This window comes from Pituophis catenifer, unplaced genomic scaffold (assembly GCF_029215685.1).
Source record: "Pituophis catenifer annectens isolate HBS135680 unplaced genomic scaffold, rPitCat1.0.hap2 SCAF_2, whole genome shotgun sequence".
NCBI lineage: Eukaryota > Metazoa > Chordata > Lepidosauria > Squamata > Colubridae > Pituophis > Pituophis catenifer.
Window position 1 is genome coordinate 136,551,935 of NW_027256882.1, and position 21,171 is coordinate 136,573,105.

Below are 21,171 nucleotides of genomic sequence, written 5' to 3' on the forward strand. Positions count from 1 at the left end.
TCTTTCTAAAATTTTGACAAGGGTTTTCAAAGTAAACCCTAGATGCCACAAAATTTCATATGTACCATGTTTTTGCTGGCAGGATGTTTTTGATGTTATTCTTATAGGATAGCCAAGAGAGTGACCTGCTAGAAGCAATCCAATGCTCATGGGAAACACAGCATCACATCAGTCACCACTCAGAAGGACTAAAGTACTTGCATCCTTCACTAATAAGGCTAGCCCAATGCCTTCCCTGCCCAAGAACAGCTTTCAGATTATTGTTGGCTCTTTAAAAGTGTTGACAGCTGACATCACTAGACCACAAGATGCTTGCCCAGAAATCTACTCTGCCAATTACATCAGTTTTTAGGCAACAGTACAAAGCCAAGAATGTCACAAATACTCATTTAGGCAACTAAAACTTTACAGAAATTCCAAACTATATATTAAAATCCAGAAAATTTTACAATGATGGAAAACAAGACTGATTATTGGGTAAATTATTGTCTGACCTTTCCATCATCAATACAGGACTTTCACCTTTCACTGTCTTACAAATAGTTCAAAAGTCAGAAAGTTTTGGGAGAAAATTTAAAATTACATCTGTGTTGCACGTTTCTAAATAAAACCAATCTATAAAAATGTACACGACTCCTGGATGGGCTATATTCATCCTATTATTTTATCATGTAATTGCAGTGTACCCATCCATGATAATATATATACATATTCATAATTCATGAGTTTAAAAAACCATATCCAATGGAAGATATTCTGATATAACAAATGTAAAGAAGATCCAGACATTTAATATTTTCTTTTTTGTGGTTGATACAACTAACAACACTAATTACTGGTTTCTTGTACTCTCTGTACTTCTTTTTCTTCCTGAAGACATTTGATTACCAGGCTAAGTAACATTATCGTCAAATAAGGGAGTGAAGTTTACTGGCTATTGAACTGTGGTAGCTTGTTCTACCAGCCTTAATTGGGGTATTGCTTCTTACTTCTTTGTTCCTTTTTCTCTGGTGTTTTGGAGGTATTGGTTAATAAGAGATGTGACGAGGAAGGAAGTCCTTTAGAGTTGTCCTAAGGATGGCCTTAAGAAGCTAACACAGTCCTAGGCTGCTTTAACAGAGGGATAGAATCAAGACTACGTGAAGAGCCCTGGTAGTGCAGCAGACTAAAGCACTGTTATTAACATCAGCTGCCTGCAATTATTGCAAGTTCAAATCTCACCAGGCTCAAGGTTGACTCAGCCTTCCATCCTTTCTAAGGTAGGTAAAATGAGGACCCAGATTGTGGGGGCAATAAGCTGACTTTGTATAAAATATACAAAAGTATGAAGGCTATTGCTTAACGCATTGTAAGCCGCCCTGAGTCTTCGGAGAAGGGCGGCATATAAATCTTTTTTTTTTTTTTTTTTAAAGTGTTAGTACCATTTTATAATGCCTTGGAATAGTTTTGGTCACCACAAAAAAGATGTTGAGATTCTAGAAAGAGTGAAGAGAAGAGCAACAAAGATGATTAGGAGTCTGGAAGCTAAAACATATGAAGAAAAATTGAAGGAATTGGGTATGTCCACTTTAATGAAAAAAAGGACTAGAAGCAAGGGTGAAATCCATCAGGTTCTGACAAGTTCTGGAGAACCGGTAGCAGAAATTTTGAGCAGTTCAGAGAACCGGCAAATACCACCTTTGGCTGGCCCCAGAGTGAGGATTTTGCAATATCCTTCCCCCAGGAATGGGGAGGGAATGGGGATTTTGCAGTATCCTTCCCCTGGAGTGGGGTGGGAATGGAGATTTTGCAGTATCCTTCCCCTGAAGTGGAAGGGGAATGGAGATTTTGCAATATCCTTCCCCTGCCATGCCCAACAAGCCATGGCCACCAAGCCACACCACAGCCACCAAGCCACGCCCACAAAACTGGTAGTAAAAAAAATTGGATTTTACCACTGACTAGAAGTGATATGACAGCAGTGTTCCAATATCTAAGGTCCTACCACAAATAAGTAGATTGGTCGACCTATTTGCCAAGCACCTGAAGGTAGGACAAAAAGCAACGGATGGAAACTAATCAAGGAGAGAACCAACCTAGAAATAAGGAGAAATTTCCTGACGAAACAATTTGTCAGTAGAATGGCTGGAGGTTTTTAAGAGATTGGATAACCACTTGTCTGAAATGGCATAGGGTCTCCTGTTTGAGCAGATTATGAACCATTTCCCAATTGAAATTGTTTTGTAACTTGTCAGTGTGTGATGAATTTAAGGACCATTATTATTTATTTATTTGTTGTTTATAAAAGTTATTGTCTGCCAATCTTGCCATTGGGTAACTTTGGGCAGTTTACAGTTACATATACACATTAAAACCAAGAACACACAGGGAGAGTGGGTGGAATGGGGGGGGTAGGTGGAACCCGTTATCACTCAATTAACCACCTCCATTGTGCTGTTCTCCCACTGGGACTCCAAACAGACTGGCACAGCCATGTCTTTAGGCCCTTACAAAAAGATATCATGTATTCTGACTACCAACTAATATTCATGATACAGTCTGTCAGTCCTTGCACTGTATGTTGTATGGGTTGTCCTCGACTTACCATTGTAAGTGAAAGAGAAAGAGCTGTCTGCTGAAATAGGGCAGGCAACGCCTTCTGCGACAAGAACTGGTGCCTTGGGACAGAGAAAGGAAGCTGAGATCCCAATGATTTAAGCTTTCTTTTCCTGGCCCTTTCTTTCCCTGCTCTAGAGGGAAAGATTTCCCTGTGATCTAGAAAGTTAAAAAGACTTTCTAGTCCAGGGTAGGCAGAGGAACTGGGACGATGCACTGAAGGAACAAAGCTTGGAGACTTCTCTTTCTCTGTCATAGAATGCCAGTTTCTTCCCTGCCCCTCTGGCTAGAAAGTCTTTGCAGAAAGACTGAAAAATCATGCAAGAAGTAAACATGTTTTCATGCGATTTTCAGAAATTCTGGAGGCTGTGCAATTTCCAGGGGCCCTCTTGCAAAACTTTCAGAGGCCATATAAGAGCATATATCATTTTCACACAGCCTCCACAGCCTCCAAACATTGCACAAAAGTACACGCCATTCTTGAATGATTTTTGGAAGCTGCACAGGCCAAGCAAGAATAGGGTTTGCTCTCATGTGGCCCCTGGGCCCCCAGAAGTTGCATGAGAGGGCTGTGATTTCATGTGGTTTTTGGAAATTGCAGAGGTTGCACAAGAAATGCCCCTAAGCCGTTTCAAGAATGAAGGTCTAATTCAACCTGGGACTGCCTTGATAGGCCATGTACTCAACAGAGAAAGACTATTGCCTGAAGGTAAGTGGCTTGCAATGGATCCTGGGGAACACTAGACATCAGAGGTAATCTCACCTTGAGGATGGCCCGAGGGAGCCTTTCTAAGTGGCAGTGGAAATGCTAGGGCTGAACTTGGGGCCCAGGCCGCTATGGGACTGATGTTACTATTCCCAAAATACATCACAACATCACTACCTAAAGACAAAAACCAGATCCAATATGTGATGTCTCCACCCCCATAAGTTTGTCCCTTGAATATGTTGGACCAGGTCCATGATTGTCATAGTATAGTTAAAGAAATGATAACTGTGTACAGGTAAGTATTTAACAGCATTATCTGCTTCATCTTGAATTTACATCTACTGTAATCAAAGAGCTTATTCCAAGAATAATGTGCAGACTTCTATTTTGATGATCTAGCATCTACAAAAATGCCAGATGAAATAAACATATTGGAAAACTTTCAGTTACAATAACAACATTGAGATGGTTCCAAAGTAATTAAGTGTGCATATGGAAACCAACTTCCCTGACTCTTCCCTTATTGATACTGCTTTCCCAAAGGTCATAGATTCAACTAAATTGGATGAGCTAAGGTGTGAACTATGAGGAACAATCTGCTTATGGTTTGTGCTTCCACCCAGTTTTCAGTACTCTTGTTGAGTGTATCTTTAGGAGATTGGGAGGAGCTTCTCCAGGGAAAGGAAACTACTCAAGAAGATGAGGCATGGAATTTGTAGTCCTCCAACCTTATTTTATATGCTGAAATTTGAACTCAACACACTGTTTACCTTAAACAAAGCTGCAGGATTCTCCCTGCAAAGCACAACTGGAATGTAAAAAAACTGTGATTTCCAAAAGCTAGATTTAAAATAAACTTCTTTTACTATTTTTAAAAAAATTCTACTAGATTTAGAAACAAAAATTGTATATAATATTTTAAACATATATTCAGTTATAGTTCTTCCAAGACAGCAGCTTATGATTACGATAAATCTACCCACTTCTAGATATAAAAAGATACTAATAATATGATGATATGCTGTTTTCTAATTATATGTTTCTGACAGAAAATAAATCAAGGAATATTTTATAATTCACTCACCAGAAATATCTGATTTCTAAACATAAGCTATGTACCAAAAATCTGATGTGCCATAGGTTGACTTTTACTCCAAACAATGTTCATAATGATTTCATACTGAAGGCCTAGAAATTCAAAATCCTCTTATATACAAAATGGCAGCAGGGAATATTTAACTTAGCCATACATAAAAAAGCAGCCTACTTGAAGACTCAGGTTCCCAGAATTTAAGCATACATTGAGAAACACAGCGGCATTCACATACAACAGCACATTCTTGCTTGACAGGGTTCTCTCATTAATAAGTCAGGACAGACCAGGGGTGAAATTTAGCCGGTTTTATCTGGCTCGGGCAAACCAGTAGCGGCGGCTGCAGGAGGCTCCACCACCCGCGCAGATGTCATGATGTCACTTTTTGGTGACATTTTAAGCCTCTGTGCATGTGCAGGCAGCTTTGTGTATGTGCAGACAACAGCACGCGCGAGCGGAGTGAGCGCACAGGCGGTGCGACCACATTTGCAAACCAGTAGGGAAGGTTAGTGAAGGATAGGCCCATTCATTTTTTAAAAGAGTGCTAACTTGCTCTTTCCCAGATAAATCAAAGTTTTAAGCCAAGGCAAAGTATAATTTCAAACTCCGTGTATTATTAACACAAGAATCAGTCAGATTTTCTAATTTCCACATAAGCAAACTGCAATGCAATCATCCAGGTTTGTTAATACCACCTACTGGCAGAAACAGCACATGCTTGTTTTCAGGTTGTATAAAAACATGACTATACTAGAGGGAAGGGAACTAAAAATGAAAAGTATAGAAATTATTCTATAGAGATTAAAGAATGCTTTTATATAGTATTTTAAAATGCACAACACTTCATTTAAATAATTTATATTCATATATTTACCATAAGGTAGACAGGGATCCCTGCTAAGGGGGAGGGGAACTTATCGTTGTCTAAGAAATATCTACAAAGATCTTGATAATAAATAAAAATAAAGTCATCATAAAGTGAAAAGTACATACTGTATTTTCAATCACTACTCTATTACTAGAGACTGGCACCATCTCCAATTTGGCATTGTTGGGTACGTTAGCAAATCTCCACTGCAAAGAAAGATCCAGCACGGTCCTCTGAAATCTGAAAAACATACATGCCTATTAATAAGTTTTTACACTGAAGGTGCATTATTTTTTTCAATAAATTATTTCTAAAAGTGATTATATCAATAAACACAGTAGAAGGATAAGCTCTTATTTGGGAAAACAATGATTAAAATGGAAGTTAGTCAGAAAGGCTAAATTTACATACAGATAATCCCAGATTTATGGCCACTCATCCAGTCACTATTCAAAGTTACGGCAGTGCTGAATGAAGAGACTTATGAAAGGCACCTGTAGTTGCAGCTTTTGTAGCACCCACATAATCAAAATTTGGACACTTAACAGCCTACCAGTGGTGGGTTGTTTCCGGTTCTGTCTGGTTCTTGAGAACTGGTAGTAAAAGCGGCGGGAGGCTCCACCCACCTGCCTGGACATCATAATGGAGGATCTGCGCATGTGCTCCCGTTGCAAACCGGTAGTAAAGGTAAGTAGAACCCATCCCTGCAGCCTACACCCACAATTATGACCACAGGGGTACTTCAACTCCCACTGCCTATCTCCTCCCTATCTATGCCCTTCTGATCTCTAGTCCTGTGCTCCATCTCCCCAACTGACCTTTACTATTTCTTGCTCCTGCTGATTAGGCATATTTAGCATAGCCCTTTGCAAGGCAGCTGCTGGCCACATGAGGCTTTCTTCGAGGTCACACACAGTGGCTTCCTTGAAAGACTGAGATTGGGACTGGGTTGGAGTGACTAAAGTTTTGCCGTGCACTGCTGGGCTTTGTGCTGTGGCTCAGGGGCCACATTTTGCAGCCTCACAGATGTAATGCACTATAAAGGTCCTTTGTGTCATACTCCTGGGTTCAGTTGGGGCTGGCCTTTGCACTGTAGCTCAGGGGCTAATTTCTGCAGCCCCAGAACCATGTCACACTTGTCATCAATGGGAACAAGACGACAGCAAAGGTAAGATGAGGAGGGAGGAGTGCAATGTAGCTGCAGCTTTCTGCGACATGACAAGCAGCCCTAGAGTCATGCAATTCTGGGGCTTCCTGCTGCCAGATTAGGATGGGTCCTCAGATAATAATCACAATGGGGAACGCCAGGCTTGCTGCCACTAAGCAATGTGAGCATGTCAAATCTCATTTTACAACAGCATCACTTAGCAACAGAAATTCTGTTCCCAATTGTGGTATAAATAGAGGACTTCCTGTAGTAAGCCATAACATAGTGTGTTTTATTTCACTGTATGAAGCCATGCATTGAGATTTTATTCACCAAGATTTATGGATTAATGCTGCATGATTCTAACCAATTATGGTTTATTCAACAAGTCATATTTAGGCAAACCATGGTTTAGAACAATATCTGAACCAATCAATGAGTGTATTTACAAAGAATGCTAAGCCAGATTTTAGATTTGGATTCAGTTATGTCATCCAAACCCGGGGACAATTGAGAGTAAAACTAAGGATTAAAGCTATTAGAGTGTGGGTATATGTCCACTGATCATTTTTTAAAAAACGAAGGGGCTGGGAAATTAATTAAATTTACATAAAGATGATTTCAACAACTCAGTAAGTGTCAGCTGAGCAACCAAAATAAAGTTGTCTGGAATACCAGCCAGGAGGAGAATGAGGTACAAACTATTGCCAGGATTTTTTCTGCAGCTGGAACCCATTATATTTGGAAATATTCACAAATACCACTTTCTCTTTCTCATAAAATTAAAGGTAAATGAGAAAAACATAATCGTCAATATGGGAACTATAATAAATACTAGTATTTAATAATTATTAACTAATAATTATTATTATTATTGTTGTTGTTGTTGTTGTTGTTGTTGTTATTATATTATTATTATTATTATTATTATTATTATTATTATTATTATTATTATTATTATTATTATTATTATTATTTTATTTATATGCCGCCCTTCTCCCGAAGGACTCGGGGCGGTGTACAGCCAAGATTAAAAACATAAATATACAATATCATAGTTAAAATTAATTAAAATCATTAAATGATTTTGGCCAAATTTTAAAACTCAATATTAAAACCCAATTTAAAATCATTCAGTTAGACAGCCCCGCCTGTCAGAACAGTAGGGTCTTGAGGGCACAGCGAAAGAGCCAGAGATCAGAGATGTTACGAATATCTGGGGGCAATTCATTCCAAAGGGCAGGAGCTCCGACAGAGAAGGCTCTCCTCCTGGGTATCGCCAGCCGACATAACTTGGCCGACGGTACCCTGAGGAGTCCCTCTGTGTGGGAGCGGACTGGTCGGTGGGAGGCTATTGGTGGCAGAAGGCGGTCCCGTAAATATCCTGGTCCTATGCCATGGAGCGCTTTAAAGGTAGTGACCAACACCTTGAATTGCACCCGGAAGACCACTGGGAGCCAGTGCAGCTCGCGCAGGAGAGGTGTTACATGGGCGTAACGAGGTGCGCCCATAACCACCCGCGCGGCCGCATTCTGGACCAGTTGGAGCTTCCAAGTGCTCTTCAAGGGGAGCCCCATGTAGAGAGCATTACAATAGTCCAGATGGGAGGGGACGAGGGCGTGACCGTGCACAAGGCGTCCCGGTCCAGAAAGGGACGCAACTGCCAGATCAGGCGAACCTGATAAAAAGCCCCCCTGGCTACGGCCGTCATATGCTCTTCTAAAGACAGCTGTGAGTCCAGGAGGACACCCAGATTGTGAGCCCTCTCTGTGGGGGGCAGAGATTCACCCCCAATAGTCAGCGATGGCACCAGCTGACTATACCGGGATGCCGGAAGCCACAGCCACTCAGTCTTGGAAGGGTTGAGCCTGAGCCTGAACCTATTTCTCCCCATCCAGACCCACACGGCCTCCAGGCAGTGGGACATCACATCAAGGGCATCATTGGGGTGATTTGGGGTAGAGATGTACAGCTGGGTGTCATCGGTGATGGACTCTCACCCCAAAACCACGGATGATCTCACCCAGTGGCTTCACATAAATGTTGAACAGAAGGGGCGAGAGGACTGGCCCTTGCGGCACCTCCCAAGCAAGGCGCCTCGAGGTCGACCTCTGCCCCCCTGCCAACACAAACTGCGAGCGGTCAGAGAGGTAGGAGGAGAACCACCGTAACATGGTGCCTCCAATTCCTAACCCCCTCAACCGCTGCAGCATGATACCATGGTCGATGGTATCAAAAGCCGCTGAGAGATCTAATAGGACCAGGACAGAGGAGCAACCCCCATCCCGAGCCCTCCAGAGATCATCAACCAACGCGACCAATGCCATTTCTGTGCTGTACCCCCGCCTGAAGCCCGACTGGTACGGCTCCAGATAGATAGCTTCCTCCAGATACCGGGGTAGTTGTCGTGCCACCACTCTCTCGACAACCTTCGCCACAAAACAAAGGTTGGAGACTGGACGGTAATTTGCTAATATAGCCAGGTCCAGGGATGGCCTCTTGAGGACGGGCCTCACCACCACCTCTTTCAAGGCGGCGGGAAAGGCACCCTCACTCAAAGAAGCATTTATAATCCCCTGGAGCCAGCCTCGTGTAACCTCCCGGGAGGCCAGTACCAACCAGAAGGGACACGGGTCCAATAAACATGTGGCAGCACTAAGCCCACCCAGAATCCTGCCCACATCCTCGGGAGCCACAGGGTCAAACTCTTCCCAGATAATATTCTCAAGACTCAACCCCGTTTCCCTCCCCGGACTCACCCAGTCGGAGTCCAAGCCTTCCCGAATCTGAGCGACTTTATCTTGCAGGAATTGCACAAAATCCTCAGCTCAACCCTGCAAGGGATCTTCCCGCACTTCCACCCGAAGGAGGGAGTGGGTCACCCTAAACAGAGCGGCTGGGCGGTTCTCTGCAGATGCGATAAGAGCGGAAAAATAGTTAGATTTTGCCGCTTTTATCGCCACTAGGTAGGTCTTGATATAAGATCTCACCTGTGTCCGGTCAGATTCGGATTGACTAGTCTTCCAAACACTCTCTAGGCGTCTTTTCCGACGCTTCATCTCTCTCAGCTCCTCGGAGAACCAAGGAGCCAATTGAGATCGGCATCAGGTCAGAGGCCGCAAAGGCACGACGCGGTCCAAAGCCCCTGTGGCCGCACTATGCCAGGCGGCCACCAGGTCTTCAGTCGAGTCGTGTGCCAGAGTCTCAGGAAATTAATATTAATATTAAGTTATAATGAATAGTCCTTTATCTATTATGCTATTAAGTTCTCCAATAAATTTAAATTTAGAGATTCTAGAACTTTATACTCAAATTATCTCAATTATTAAGGCATTGAGGGGTTTCCCTACTAGAATGTGTTTATCTTACTGTAAGTAGAAAGAGGGGATATGAATTTCCATTATAGTACAATATAATTTGATGCAATAGTAAATAGTTAACTTCTGTCAAAACTCAATCTATAAAACATACACATTGAGAATCAGATAAAAGGAATATCTTTGGAATTATTACTATAAACTTTTTCAGATGTTTTTCCCTATAAAATAATGGAAAATGGAAAATTGGAAGCTGTGCATTGGTTGCCAATCTGTTCAGGTACAATTCAAGGTGCCGATTTTAACATTATAAACCCTTCATGACATGGGACTGGACTGTCTGAGGGACCATCTCTCTGTAGTTACATCAGCCCACCCCATTAGCTCTGGCAGAGAAGGCATGCTTGTAGGTATCATTAGGTAGGGATCTACATTTGGTGTGTACCAGACGTACCCTTTCTATTGTGGTACCTGCATTAAGGAATATTTCCCCCCCCCCGGCAAAAAATAGTTTTGCCCCACCCCTTTTGACATTCCAGAAGGCCTGACTATATGACCAGGCCTAGGGGTGCCCACAGAACCGGAGACTTGGCTAGATGGCTCCATCACTGAGGTGAGCATTCTTATTCTCTCTCTGCCTAGGGTTTGTATATTTGTTTTTTATAATATTTATCTTTTGGTGTGGATTTTTATGCTTTTATATCTGTTGTTTTTATATCTAGTGTTTTATTCAATTTATATCACCCAGAGTCGCTTTTTGTGAGATGGGCGGCCATACAAATTTGATTAATAAATAAAGCAGTAAGACTTACTTCAAATCATATTCATTAGGACTAAAATTCTGCTTTCTACAAACTTCTTCCAAGACCTGAAGAAAAAAAATAGAGAGAGAATTAATTTGGATTGACATACAGAAGATATTTCAAATAGATTATTTACTTTCTCCTCACTTATGTGTCAAGTAGTAATTCAAATTCACATCTACAAAGGGAAGAACAATCTTTTTTCCTCATAACTTAGATCAACAAAAATGCATTTTAGAATCATATTAATTGCTCACAAATGATATTACTTTTCACAGAAAGTGAGGTGTCTCAATTATATTAGTTCTAGACACAACATGGTCATTGAATCATGGCTATAACAAGTGCCAAAATAGAAGTAGTCCTCAATTTACAACTGTAATTGTGCCTAGATTTATGGTCGTAAGTCATAACAGTCATTAAGTAGGCCACCACTTGACTATCACCAATTTTACCACCTTTTTTGCAGCAGTCATAAAGCAAATGTATCAGTTGTAATGCAAACACTACAGAAACATTGTAAATTATGGTCATATGACCAAAGGATGCTGAAAATGACTGTAAACGTGGGCCCTATTTACCGAGTGTTCAAAATGCGATATGACTATGGGAGGGGGTCCTTCACCATCAAAGCTTCAAATCCAGGTTGCAAGTAGCCCTAGAATGGTCTGTCAAAACTTTGAGTAGTTTTTAAGTGACTGGTCATAAATCAAGGACTACCTGTAGTTTATGCTAAGAGCCAATAGCTATGATGTCGAATCTGTATCAAAATACCCGTTTGTTTACTACCGGATATATGTCATAGGCTTATAGTTGTGGGGACAAATTTAGGGAAAACCCTATTCCCTTGAATTTGCAGGCAACGGCTCAGAAAGATTATAAATTGTAAACAATTATAAATTAAATGTAATTTAATTTATAATTGTTTACTAGGCATCTATCTAATCTCAAAAAAAAATCAATCAGATTTGGTTAATATTTAGATAGGAATCATATTTCTATAAATTGTACTTTAAAGTTTTAAAAAATCTGGAAGAAGGTAGTTTCAAACCACTTTCATAATGCTAATAAAACAGTGTGAATATGTTCATGTAGCTAACAGAAGCAGAACTCAACTTGATTACCAGAAATGGAAAATAACTTGTGTGATATAAATTTACTGTGCTTAGTGTCTATGTCCATATATGACACACAATCATACAATTGTTTTGTTTTAGCTTAGTCCAGGATGTCAATATAGTCACTTTTTATGTCTTAGAATGACTGTCAATCTTGTCACTTGTACTTATTGCATAAGCCATACTTAAATTTTAAAAAATGGCTAAGCACAAGGTGCCAAACTAGTCTGTATGAAAAGAGAATATAACCAAAATTTGTTTGCACGGCAAGAAAAGAGTTAATGTGAACAAGTGTACTTATTTCTATATTCTCTTCCTCCCAGAGAAGTTCAGAAAAAAACACACGTTTAAACAAAATAAATCAAATATCAACAACAACTAAAAACAATTGTGAAATTAAAATATTGCTTTACCTCAGCAGGGCACTGGAAACAGTTATAGAAGTCTTAAATTATGTTGAATGAAAAACATTTATCTTTCATTTACACATACCTCACACAAAAGGCATTAGCCATGACCAAATGATCTCCATTGTGCAGGACTCTTTAACCATAAACATTCAAACCCAGAATCTGTTATGCTTGCCATTACAATGTGTATTCTCATTAACTGGATTTTTGGCTCAATATGTCAACACAGCAATAAATTTCATCCTATCAAGATTCACACATCACACTAAGTAAAAATGTTGCTTTTAGTTTACCTTACTTTATTACATTATGAACAAAACTGTTGGTTGTAACTTGTAAACCATGGCATATCATTTAACACAATAGGTGAATTTGAGCTTATTTAATGTCATATTTAAAAACTGAGGCTTAATATGATGTATAATCTCTTAAAGTGATGAACTAGTCTCTGTGTCAAGTGTAGTAGAATATAAATTAGGATCTATTAGGGATATTCAGTTTATCTATGAAATTCTATAAACTGTCTGAAAATAATCTCACCACTAAATTAGATTGCTGAGAAGAAAGTTTGAAAGAAAAACTAGGAGTCATTGGATGTGAACATACTGTTTTAGTTTACCTCAGGCTACGCAAATCCAGCTCTTGTGGTTAGCCTCTGGATCAGCGTATCATGAGAACCCAGAAAAATAGATTAAGTAAAACATCAATAAATTAACCATAGGAAGCATTTCATGCAAATATAGCCATTCATTTTTAATCTGGTTTTAAAGTAATAGTAAAAACATTCAATGGACCCCAAAACTCTTAAGTATCCCAATTTCTGATTCAATCACGTATATAATTAATTTCTCTTCAGTTCCTTTTCCTTTACACAGGCCAAAGGTTAGTTAGTTCAACTGCTTTTATTATCCCAATTTTTCTGGCTTCACATAACACTCTGAGCCATATAGTAATCATACAAACCGGGTTGGCAGTAAATTAAGTTGTGGCTGGCTAATCTGTGGCTCAATAGATCATGTAACCTACTACTACTATTATTATTATTTCTCAGGGTAGCGCCTCCCCAAGTTACACTTAGTAAGGCAAGCCTGTACCAAATACACTTTGGCGTAGTATAGGGGCCAAACACACTTTGTATAGGGACCACCAAATACACTTTGCGAAGCATAGGGGCACTAGTCCCTTCTGTTCCCCATAAGAGAGAACTAGAATGGTGAGAATCCACAGGAAGAGGCAGTGTTCCACGGAACCCCCTTTGCAAAGAGGAGCGTGAGAAAACACAATCCTCACCTGGGTAGCACATCAACCCCTTCCCTTCCTCAAAGGCCTAGCTTTCTATTTTTAACAAGGCCACCCGATACGCTTTCTGCTTTCCCCCACAACAACATTCTACGGCCCTGAGAGCTACTGAGGGCAACGACCTGTCCGCAGACCCAATCATAACTAGCCTGCTCACCTGTTTTCCAGACCGGGGCCAATCAGAGCGAACGCAACCCTCCCACCCCCCCGTTTTGCCCGTCACCAAGCTCACCTGGATCAGCGCGGTGCTTGGGCCTACTCGGACCGTCACTCGCCTCCCGTTCGGGGTCAACACCGTCACGGCGGAAGTAGCCCCACCGCCAGCCGCCGACATCTTTCTCTAGCTCGTTCACTCTCCTCCTCCTCCCTCCTAATGCAGGCCAGCTTTCCGCCAGCTTCCCCCGCCCCTTGTAGGCACCAGATTCTTCCGCAACGAAGCCGAATGGCCACGGCTGAGGGGCGCGGCTTCGACGTCGGAGCACCCAGCTTCGCGCTTCATCCCTGCGGGTCTGTGCCTGCCCCTGGCGACCCTTCTCTATGGAGCAGAGGGAGCTTGGTCGAGGGAATTTCTTGGCACATGCAAGGCAGCTTTGCCCGGACTCCTCTTTGGTTAACACGTGGACTTGTTGTCCTCCTGGGCTACTGGAGGCGTCTCCTCCGTTGCTCGCATTTTGCCGCCTTTTTTCGCTTCTCTTAAGCAGTCCGGAGCGCTTTTCGGCCGTGCGTTTGGGTAGCCCGTGCAGGTGCTAAAATTATACGGGCCATCTGGGGAGGGGAGGAATTTCAGCGTCTTCTACCTGTAAAAAGATGATGGGCAGGATTGTAAGTACCCTGAATGGAAGGCTTATTTTTTAAAAAAATAACGTTGGGTATACCTGCACTCAACAGTGCTTGACTGGATCATGGCTTATTGAATAAACCTCAGTTTAATCACCCACAAAAAAAGCATATCGATAGGTTGTGTGAATCAAGTTTCAAGAATCAAGAATCAAGTTCTGGTCCTAATCGTGGTTGTAAATCAAGAAGTAATTCTAGTATCTTTTGTGAAAAAGGCTTATTTCCTCTGAAGGCTCTTAAGACTTAGAGCCTTAGAGGAATAAGCCTTTTTCACAAAAGATGTTTTCACATTGTTTATGGAATACAACATGCTAGAATCACTGAATTCACTGACCAGATTGACATTTTAATCTGTAGTGTGATGTGTTTAGTTTTGGCTAGTATTTATATTGTCCAGATTGAGTTGCTGTATATTTATTGTAATATACTAATATTTAGATTGAATGTTATCCTTTATTTACAGATCTCAAGACATTTTATCATTGAATAAAAAGTCACATATAAGACTACCACTTTCATCTGGCCAGCACCTGGAAAAGCACAATCTGTGTGTCATAAACATGTATTGCTGGCAAATTGATATACCAGCTGGAGAGAGTCTACTTCTTTCAAATTTAGCTCTCCCTCTACTTGCCAGATTTCCACCTTTATTTGGCTCAAAGACCTAGTGCTTGAAGAACAGGAGTGTCAAACTGGCAGCCTGTGGGCACGATGCAGGCCAGGCCCACTCCAGCTCTGCAAAGGGGAAAAATGGCACGATATGTCATGTGATGCTGTGAGTTTTACACCCATATTGAAGAAGGAAGTCCATAGTTGACAGGACTGAGTATAATGTCTATTTGCACAACAGTAGACCCTTGTTCATGGCACAACCCCATTATTGCATTAACTATTAGGTGAGCCTTTTTTTAAAAAACATCTGTTTAAAAGAGTGAAAGAGTGTTGAATACATGGTTAGAAGTCTAAATTCAAAATAATTTTATAAGCATTCTGTGGATTCCATAATAGCAGGAGTCTCCATCAGCACAGCATGAAGCCTTGTGTCATCTGTTTGGTCCTGGTATGAAGTGCTAAAACCAAAAACTAAATCTAGAGCTGAAATCCAAAGCTTCTGAATCAAACTCCAAGATACGATAACCTTGTATTCAGCGTGTTACTAATCTGAAGACTCAAGAGATATTGGGAAATATACCTACCATCTGGAACGAGCTCCCCCCAGAGATACGGAGGATCCCGGACCTGAGCACGTTTCGTCGTGCTCTCAAAACTTTTTTGTTCCAGCAGGCTGGCCTGGCCTAACTCTCCTTTTTTAAATTTTTAATTCGTTTGATTTTATAAATTGGGTGTTTTAATCTGTGTTTCGGCCAAAATATTTAATAATTTTAAGGGACTTTTAATATTTGTATTATCTGTATTTTATCTTGGCTGTTCACCGCCCTGAGTCCTCCGGGAGTAGGGCGGTATAGAAATTTGATTAATAAATAAATAAATAAATATCAGCAGTAGTCTCCAGCTCTTATTTCTCTTTCATTTTCTATTCTCTCTATCATCACGACAGAAATATTAACATTAAAATATTAATCTGGATCTTCTCTGATGTGCTACATATCTTTCAGGTACATTTTATTTTAATATGAGCCAGTATGGGATACATGCTTTTTTCCATGCTGAAGCAGATCCCAAGTAAATCAATGGCTGAATTCACACATCATATTGTGTTTCAGATGATTTTGACATAGTACATGTTATGTACCCAACAAGCATGTGAATTATATTTATTATGACTATTCACTCAAAAAGGGAAACAGAAAAATTATAGTTTCAATATATTTCAATATAATCCTTTTAGAAATAGTTTTCATTCTATGCCTCAAATATTAATACAAACATTGCCTAATTTCCATACTGATTGATAGTCATTCAGTATTTCTTTTCTAGACTCAGTGCTACTATTGCAAAAACTTCAGTTGATTTCCCAAACAGTTGTATTTAATATGAAAAGACTTTTGTAACCAAGGCACATTATACAAATGTGATTCTTACATCAGTAGCCATGCTATTTTCCTTGTGAAATGTATCAAAAAAGTCCAAGATATAATGTGTAGTTGGCCTATCAAAAATTATGAAAGCAGTTTCCTCTTCACTATGTTGAAACATTGGTTAACTCGGTATTTCCCAGTTAGTTTGGATGCAAGTCTTCTGTCCATCTACATTTCCTTCATATGTTTCATATACCACTTCTCATTAGATCTATTGCTGTAGTTACATTCCATCAATTCCTGGTTCTCTTGTCTCGTCCATATGTAATTTGTTCCAGTAGCCCACATCATCATGTTGTCCTGGTTCCCAAACATCTGATGCAGATCTTGTTAATCCAGGTTATGTCCCAGCTAGCATGATTCTCCTAGTTCATGTCATTCTCATATTAGTGATAGGTAGGTGAAACATTAGGGGGCCTTATCCCATTTAACCCTATTGTAGGTACTAGCTGGGATTTGATTCCTGATCTCCCACTTCAAAATCCATGCTATAACCACTACACTATCCAGCTGTACCACACACATTTATCTCTTTTTCTCTCCCTCCTTCATCAACCTTTGCAAAGTTTAATTTTAATGGCAAATATAAAATGCTAAATCAAAACATGATGCATATTAAATTTTATGACTCAGGCATTTGGAAGGGAGATGGGCCTAGCTGGCAGGCCCTATTAGGCTCAGGAGTTTCCCTGCTCCTTAAGTTGAAGTGTGACATATAGCTAGCCTAAGAAAGGAGAGAGAACTGCTACTAGCCAGAGTAGACAGGGAACAACATGAACTGTTTGGTAGAATAAGGTAGCCACCTTGAGTGGCAGGAATTGTTGAAGATAGTACTGACAAAAGTGTTACTGGATAGCATAGCATGACTAAATAGTGCTTGGCATACCACTAAAACAGCCTTCAGTGTATCACTGGATAATGTGTACTCTAACCAGTGTCAAAATAAAATTCAGTTCTCAATGTTGTATAAAATGAGGAACAAAAGTGAACTGTTTTGCCCTTTGCCCAGTGCAGACAATGTATTTGAGTGGTTCAGAGGCAACCCATGTTTTTAAAAGATCATCCCTTTAAACTTGCCAGAACAAGGATTTATCATAATTACATTTTTGAATATACTGTAAAATAAGTAATTCTTCTAATAAATTGAAAAGGCATAGCCCATTAAAACCAACTGGCATGGATTTAAAAAGGCTATATAGCCAGAGCTTTTTCCTTCACCCAGTCTGAGTCTGGGATGGCCAATGTTCTTCTCTGAAGCATACAGCTGTTTTCCATTTTGTGTCTGAAAGTGGCACATCTTTATAAGAACTGTGTAACTTCTGTAAAAAGAACACTCTTTGAAGTAACTTGAGCTCAATTATCCATGTTGCACGATTCAACCAATGACTCAGATTTCCAAAGGCATATAATACAGTAATCACAACTGTTGTAAAGAGGTGAAAGGTCACATTTCACATCCAGCACTACTTCTAATTTGAAATAGTTGGATAAAATTGGAAGCATCAGGGCACAGAAGAGGGGGAAGGGACTACCACCTGGAGCTCATTATAGTTCAGCAAGGAGATGTATTCATTTGAGGTGACTGCTACACATTTCAATTCTCACTTCTTCCATTGATTTATAAAATAATCCTTAAAGTTCATTTATATCCCACTCTAAAGCTCAACTGTTTCGCCTCTCTCTCCACAACAAAATGCTTTTGACTGTCTCCCCAGTCTCTTTTAACTTCATCAGCATAAAGCTCAAAAGACTTAGCTAAAGGATCCATAACTCAAACCCAAGCTTTGCTTGTAAAAGATGTCATAGTCTATTATATCTCCAGTGGAAAAAATAGGTAGCATGTGACATAAAAACCTTTTTTTCTGGAATCCTAAAGAATCAGTGCCAGCGGACAACAGAGGGCTGAACTGGATGAATTATAAGCCCCCAGATAATGTTGGACTAATTATCCTTGCCTTGCCATTGTTTTAAAAACTATAAAGTTAGTATCTTGCTATCTTAAAATATAATTAACACAACATATGTACAGTATATGGGGTATCTTAAAGAATACTTAATAAAAATAGTAGGTTATGATCATCTTGAGTTTGGAAATGCATTTTGGGACATACACTGACATGATTTGACCTTGCCCTAATATTACCTTATGAGGACTGAAATTCATAAAAGTTAACATACTTAATAGAAATTGCTGATTGTTGAAGTCACATATTTCTTCCTGGAAATATTCCCAGTAATTGAAGGTTATTAAAATATCAGGAAATATGGAATCTGTATGTATATATCATTGGAAAAATAAATTTATTTGCAGCAGTGCCATTTGCCAAAATATTGAACTATTCTTTTAACCAAGATTAAAAGATTTTCAAGCAAACTTCAAATTTTCTTAAGAGTTTTTTACATGATAAATTTCAAGGCTTCCCTCTTTCTTTTATAATGTAAAGTTTATATCACATATAGCTTTATTATTATTGTTATTGAGATTTATTTATTAAGAGTGGAAAATAAATTTGACATTTGCATTTTTGATATGCGATATATTATTTGTGTTTCTTTAAACACAAAACATCCAAGTAGAAGTACATCCAACTTCATTCAACTTAGTTTATATTCTCTGGTTACTTCTATATATTTGACTATGCCACCAAAGGGTGGGCAGCCAGGGGAGGGGAGTAAGTAATGAAATATTCTTTGAGATACAAACACTGCTGCTTTTCTACTTACTTGTGACTTGTGACAGCATGATGCAACTATAAAAGAGTGGAGCGTCTGACGCTTCATCATTTTAACATCATCATTATTATTATTATTATTATTAATTTAATTTGTATACCGCCCTTCTCCCAGAAGGGACTCAGGGCGGTGAACAGCCAAAATTAAAAAACATACAAATGCAAAAGTTAAGACAATTAAAAAGAATTAAATCACTGGCTACCCAATTTAAAACCCCAAATCCATAAAATTTAAAATCCCAATTAAAAACCATTTAGGCTAGGCCGGCTTGATGAAATAAAAACGTCTTCAGGGCTTTACAGAAGGTCCAGAGGTCCGGGATCAATCGTATTCCAGGAGGCAGCTCATTCCACAGGGCGGGTGCCCCCACAGAGAAGGCTCGCCCCCTGGGGGCCGCCAGCCGACATTGCCAGACCGCACCCCGAGGAGGCCCTCTCTGTGAGAGCGTATTGGCCGGTGGGAGGTTATCGGTAGCAGCAGGCGGTCTCGCAAATACCCTGGCCCTAAGCCATGGAGCGCTTTAAAGATGAGAACCAACACCTTAAAGCGCACCCGGAAGACCACCGGGAGCCAATGCAGCTTGCGCAGGAGAGGTGTTACGTGGAAGCGCCACGTCGCTCCCATAATCACCCGCGCGGCCGCATTCTGCACCAGCTGGAGCCTTCGGGTGCTCCTCAGGGGGAGCCCCATGTAGAGAGCGTTGCAGTAGTCCAGGCGTGACGTAACCAAGGCATGAGTGACTGTGCACAAGGAGTCCCAATCCAGAAAGGGGCGCAACTGGCGTATCAGGCGAACCTGATAAAAAGCCCCCCTGGCCACGGCCGTCATATGCTCTTCTAAAGACAGCCGTGTGTCCAGGAGGATGCCCAAGTTGCAAGCCCCCTCTGTGGGGGTCAGTGACTCGCCCCCAATAGCCAGCGATGGCACCAGCTGACTATACCGGGACGCCGGCATCCACAGCCACTCGGTCTTGGAAGGGTTGAGCCGAAGCCTGTTCCTCCCCATCCAGACCCGCACGGCCTCCAGACACTGGGACATCACTTCGAGGGCATCATTGGGTTGGTCTGGGGTGGAAATGTACAGCTGAGTGTCATCAGCGTACAGATGGCATCGCACCCCAAAACCACGGATGATCTCACCTAGCGGCTTCACATAAATGTTGAACAGGAGCGGCGAGAGGACCGACCCTTGTGGCACCCCGCAAGCAAGGCGCCTCGAGGTCGACCTCTGCCCCCCTGCCAACACAGACTGCGACCGGTCAGAGAGATAGGAGGAGAACCACCGCAGCACGGTGCCTCCCACCCCCAATCCCTCCAGCCGGCGCAGCATGATACCATGGTCGATGGTATCAAAAGCCATTGAGAGGTCTAACAGGACCAGAACAGAGGAACAACCCCTGTCCCGAGCCCTCCAGAGATCATCCACCAATGCGACCAATGCCGTCTCCGTGCTGTACCCAGGCCTGAAGCCGGACTGGCACGGATCTAGATAGACGGTTTCATCCAAGAACTGTGAGAGCTGTCGCGCAACCACTCTCCACAACCTTCGCAACAAAGCGAAGGTTGGAGACCGGACGGTAGTTTGCCAAAACGGCCGGTTCCAGAGAAGGCTTATGGTTAGGAATAGATGCCATGTGGATTCCAGAGACTTAGCAGGTGATCAAATGAGCAGTATATGTAATCTGAGGTGGCACAACATACTTTGAAGTAATTATTTGAGAATCTGCTTACTATGTAAGATCATTTTATGAGACAGATAGCAAAATGTTACATGGAAGAAGAGTTGAATAGACCTCTAGTCAGGCCTCAGGAAAGTATTTTTCCTTCATCTACGTCCTACATCTTGCACAGGTCAGAAATGCAAAAAGATGCACTTAACCAACATTCTTAGATTCTTTCCGTTGTCTGCAGTATAAACATTATTCAGAAAAAAGATAAGTGACTTTTTCAGGCAAGGCTTTGTGATATAGGATTGAAATGGGCATTTTAGGCATGTCTGGAAAAGGATCAGAGAGCTGTTTGGGATCATAAAGCATGAAGAAACTGGTTATTGTGATAGCTTTCAAACTGAAAAAAACATAATTTATAATGTGATTTTTAAAGACCAGATAGTTTAAGTGTCTTTCAGTTACTAGCTTTCAGTATCTGAAAGCTAGTAACTACTAGAATTTGGCATTATATTTGAAAAAACAGACTTTTGTGAA

The 21,171-nt window shown here is 40.8% G+C and overlaps 1 protein-coding gene across 1 annotated transcript in view; it reads right to left on the minus strand.

Moving 5' to 3' along the window:
- ASPSCR1 (ASPSCR1 tether for SLC2A4, UBX domain containing) overlaps nucleotides 1-13,779 on the minus strand; it is an 82,380-nt gene extending 68,601 nt beyond the window's left edge. Inside the window, exons 1-3 of the mRNA XM_070934675.1 lie at nucleotides 13,592-13,779; nucleotides 10,542-10,597; nucleotides 5,391-5,505 (exon numbers count right to left, since the gene is read on the minus strand). Coding sequence (XP_070790776.1) covers nucleotides 5,391-5,505; nucleotides 10,542-10,597; nucleotides 13,592-13,693 — 273 coding nt within the window. The 5' untranslated portion in view covers nucleotides 13,694-13,779. The remainder of the gene's footprint in view (nucleotides 1-5,390; nucleotides 5,506-10,541; nucleotides 10,598-13,591) is intronic.
- Nucleotides 13,780-21,171: the final 7,392 nt, after the last annotated feature.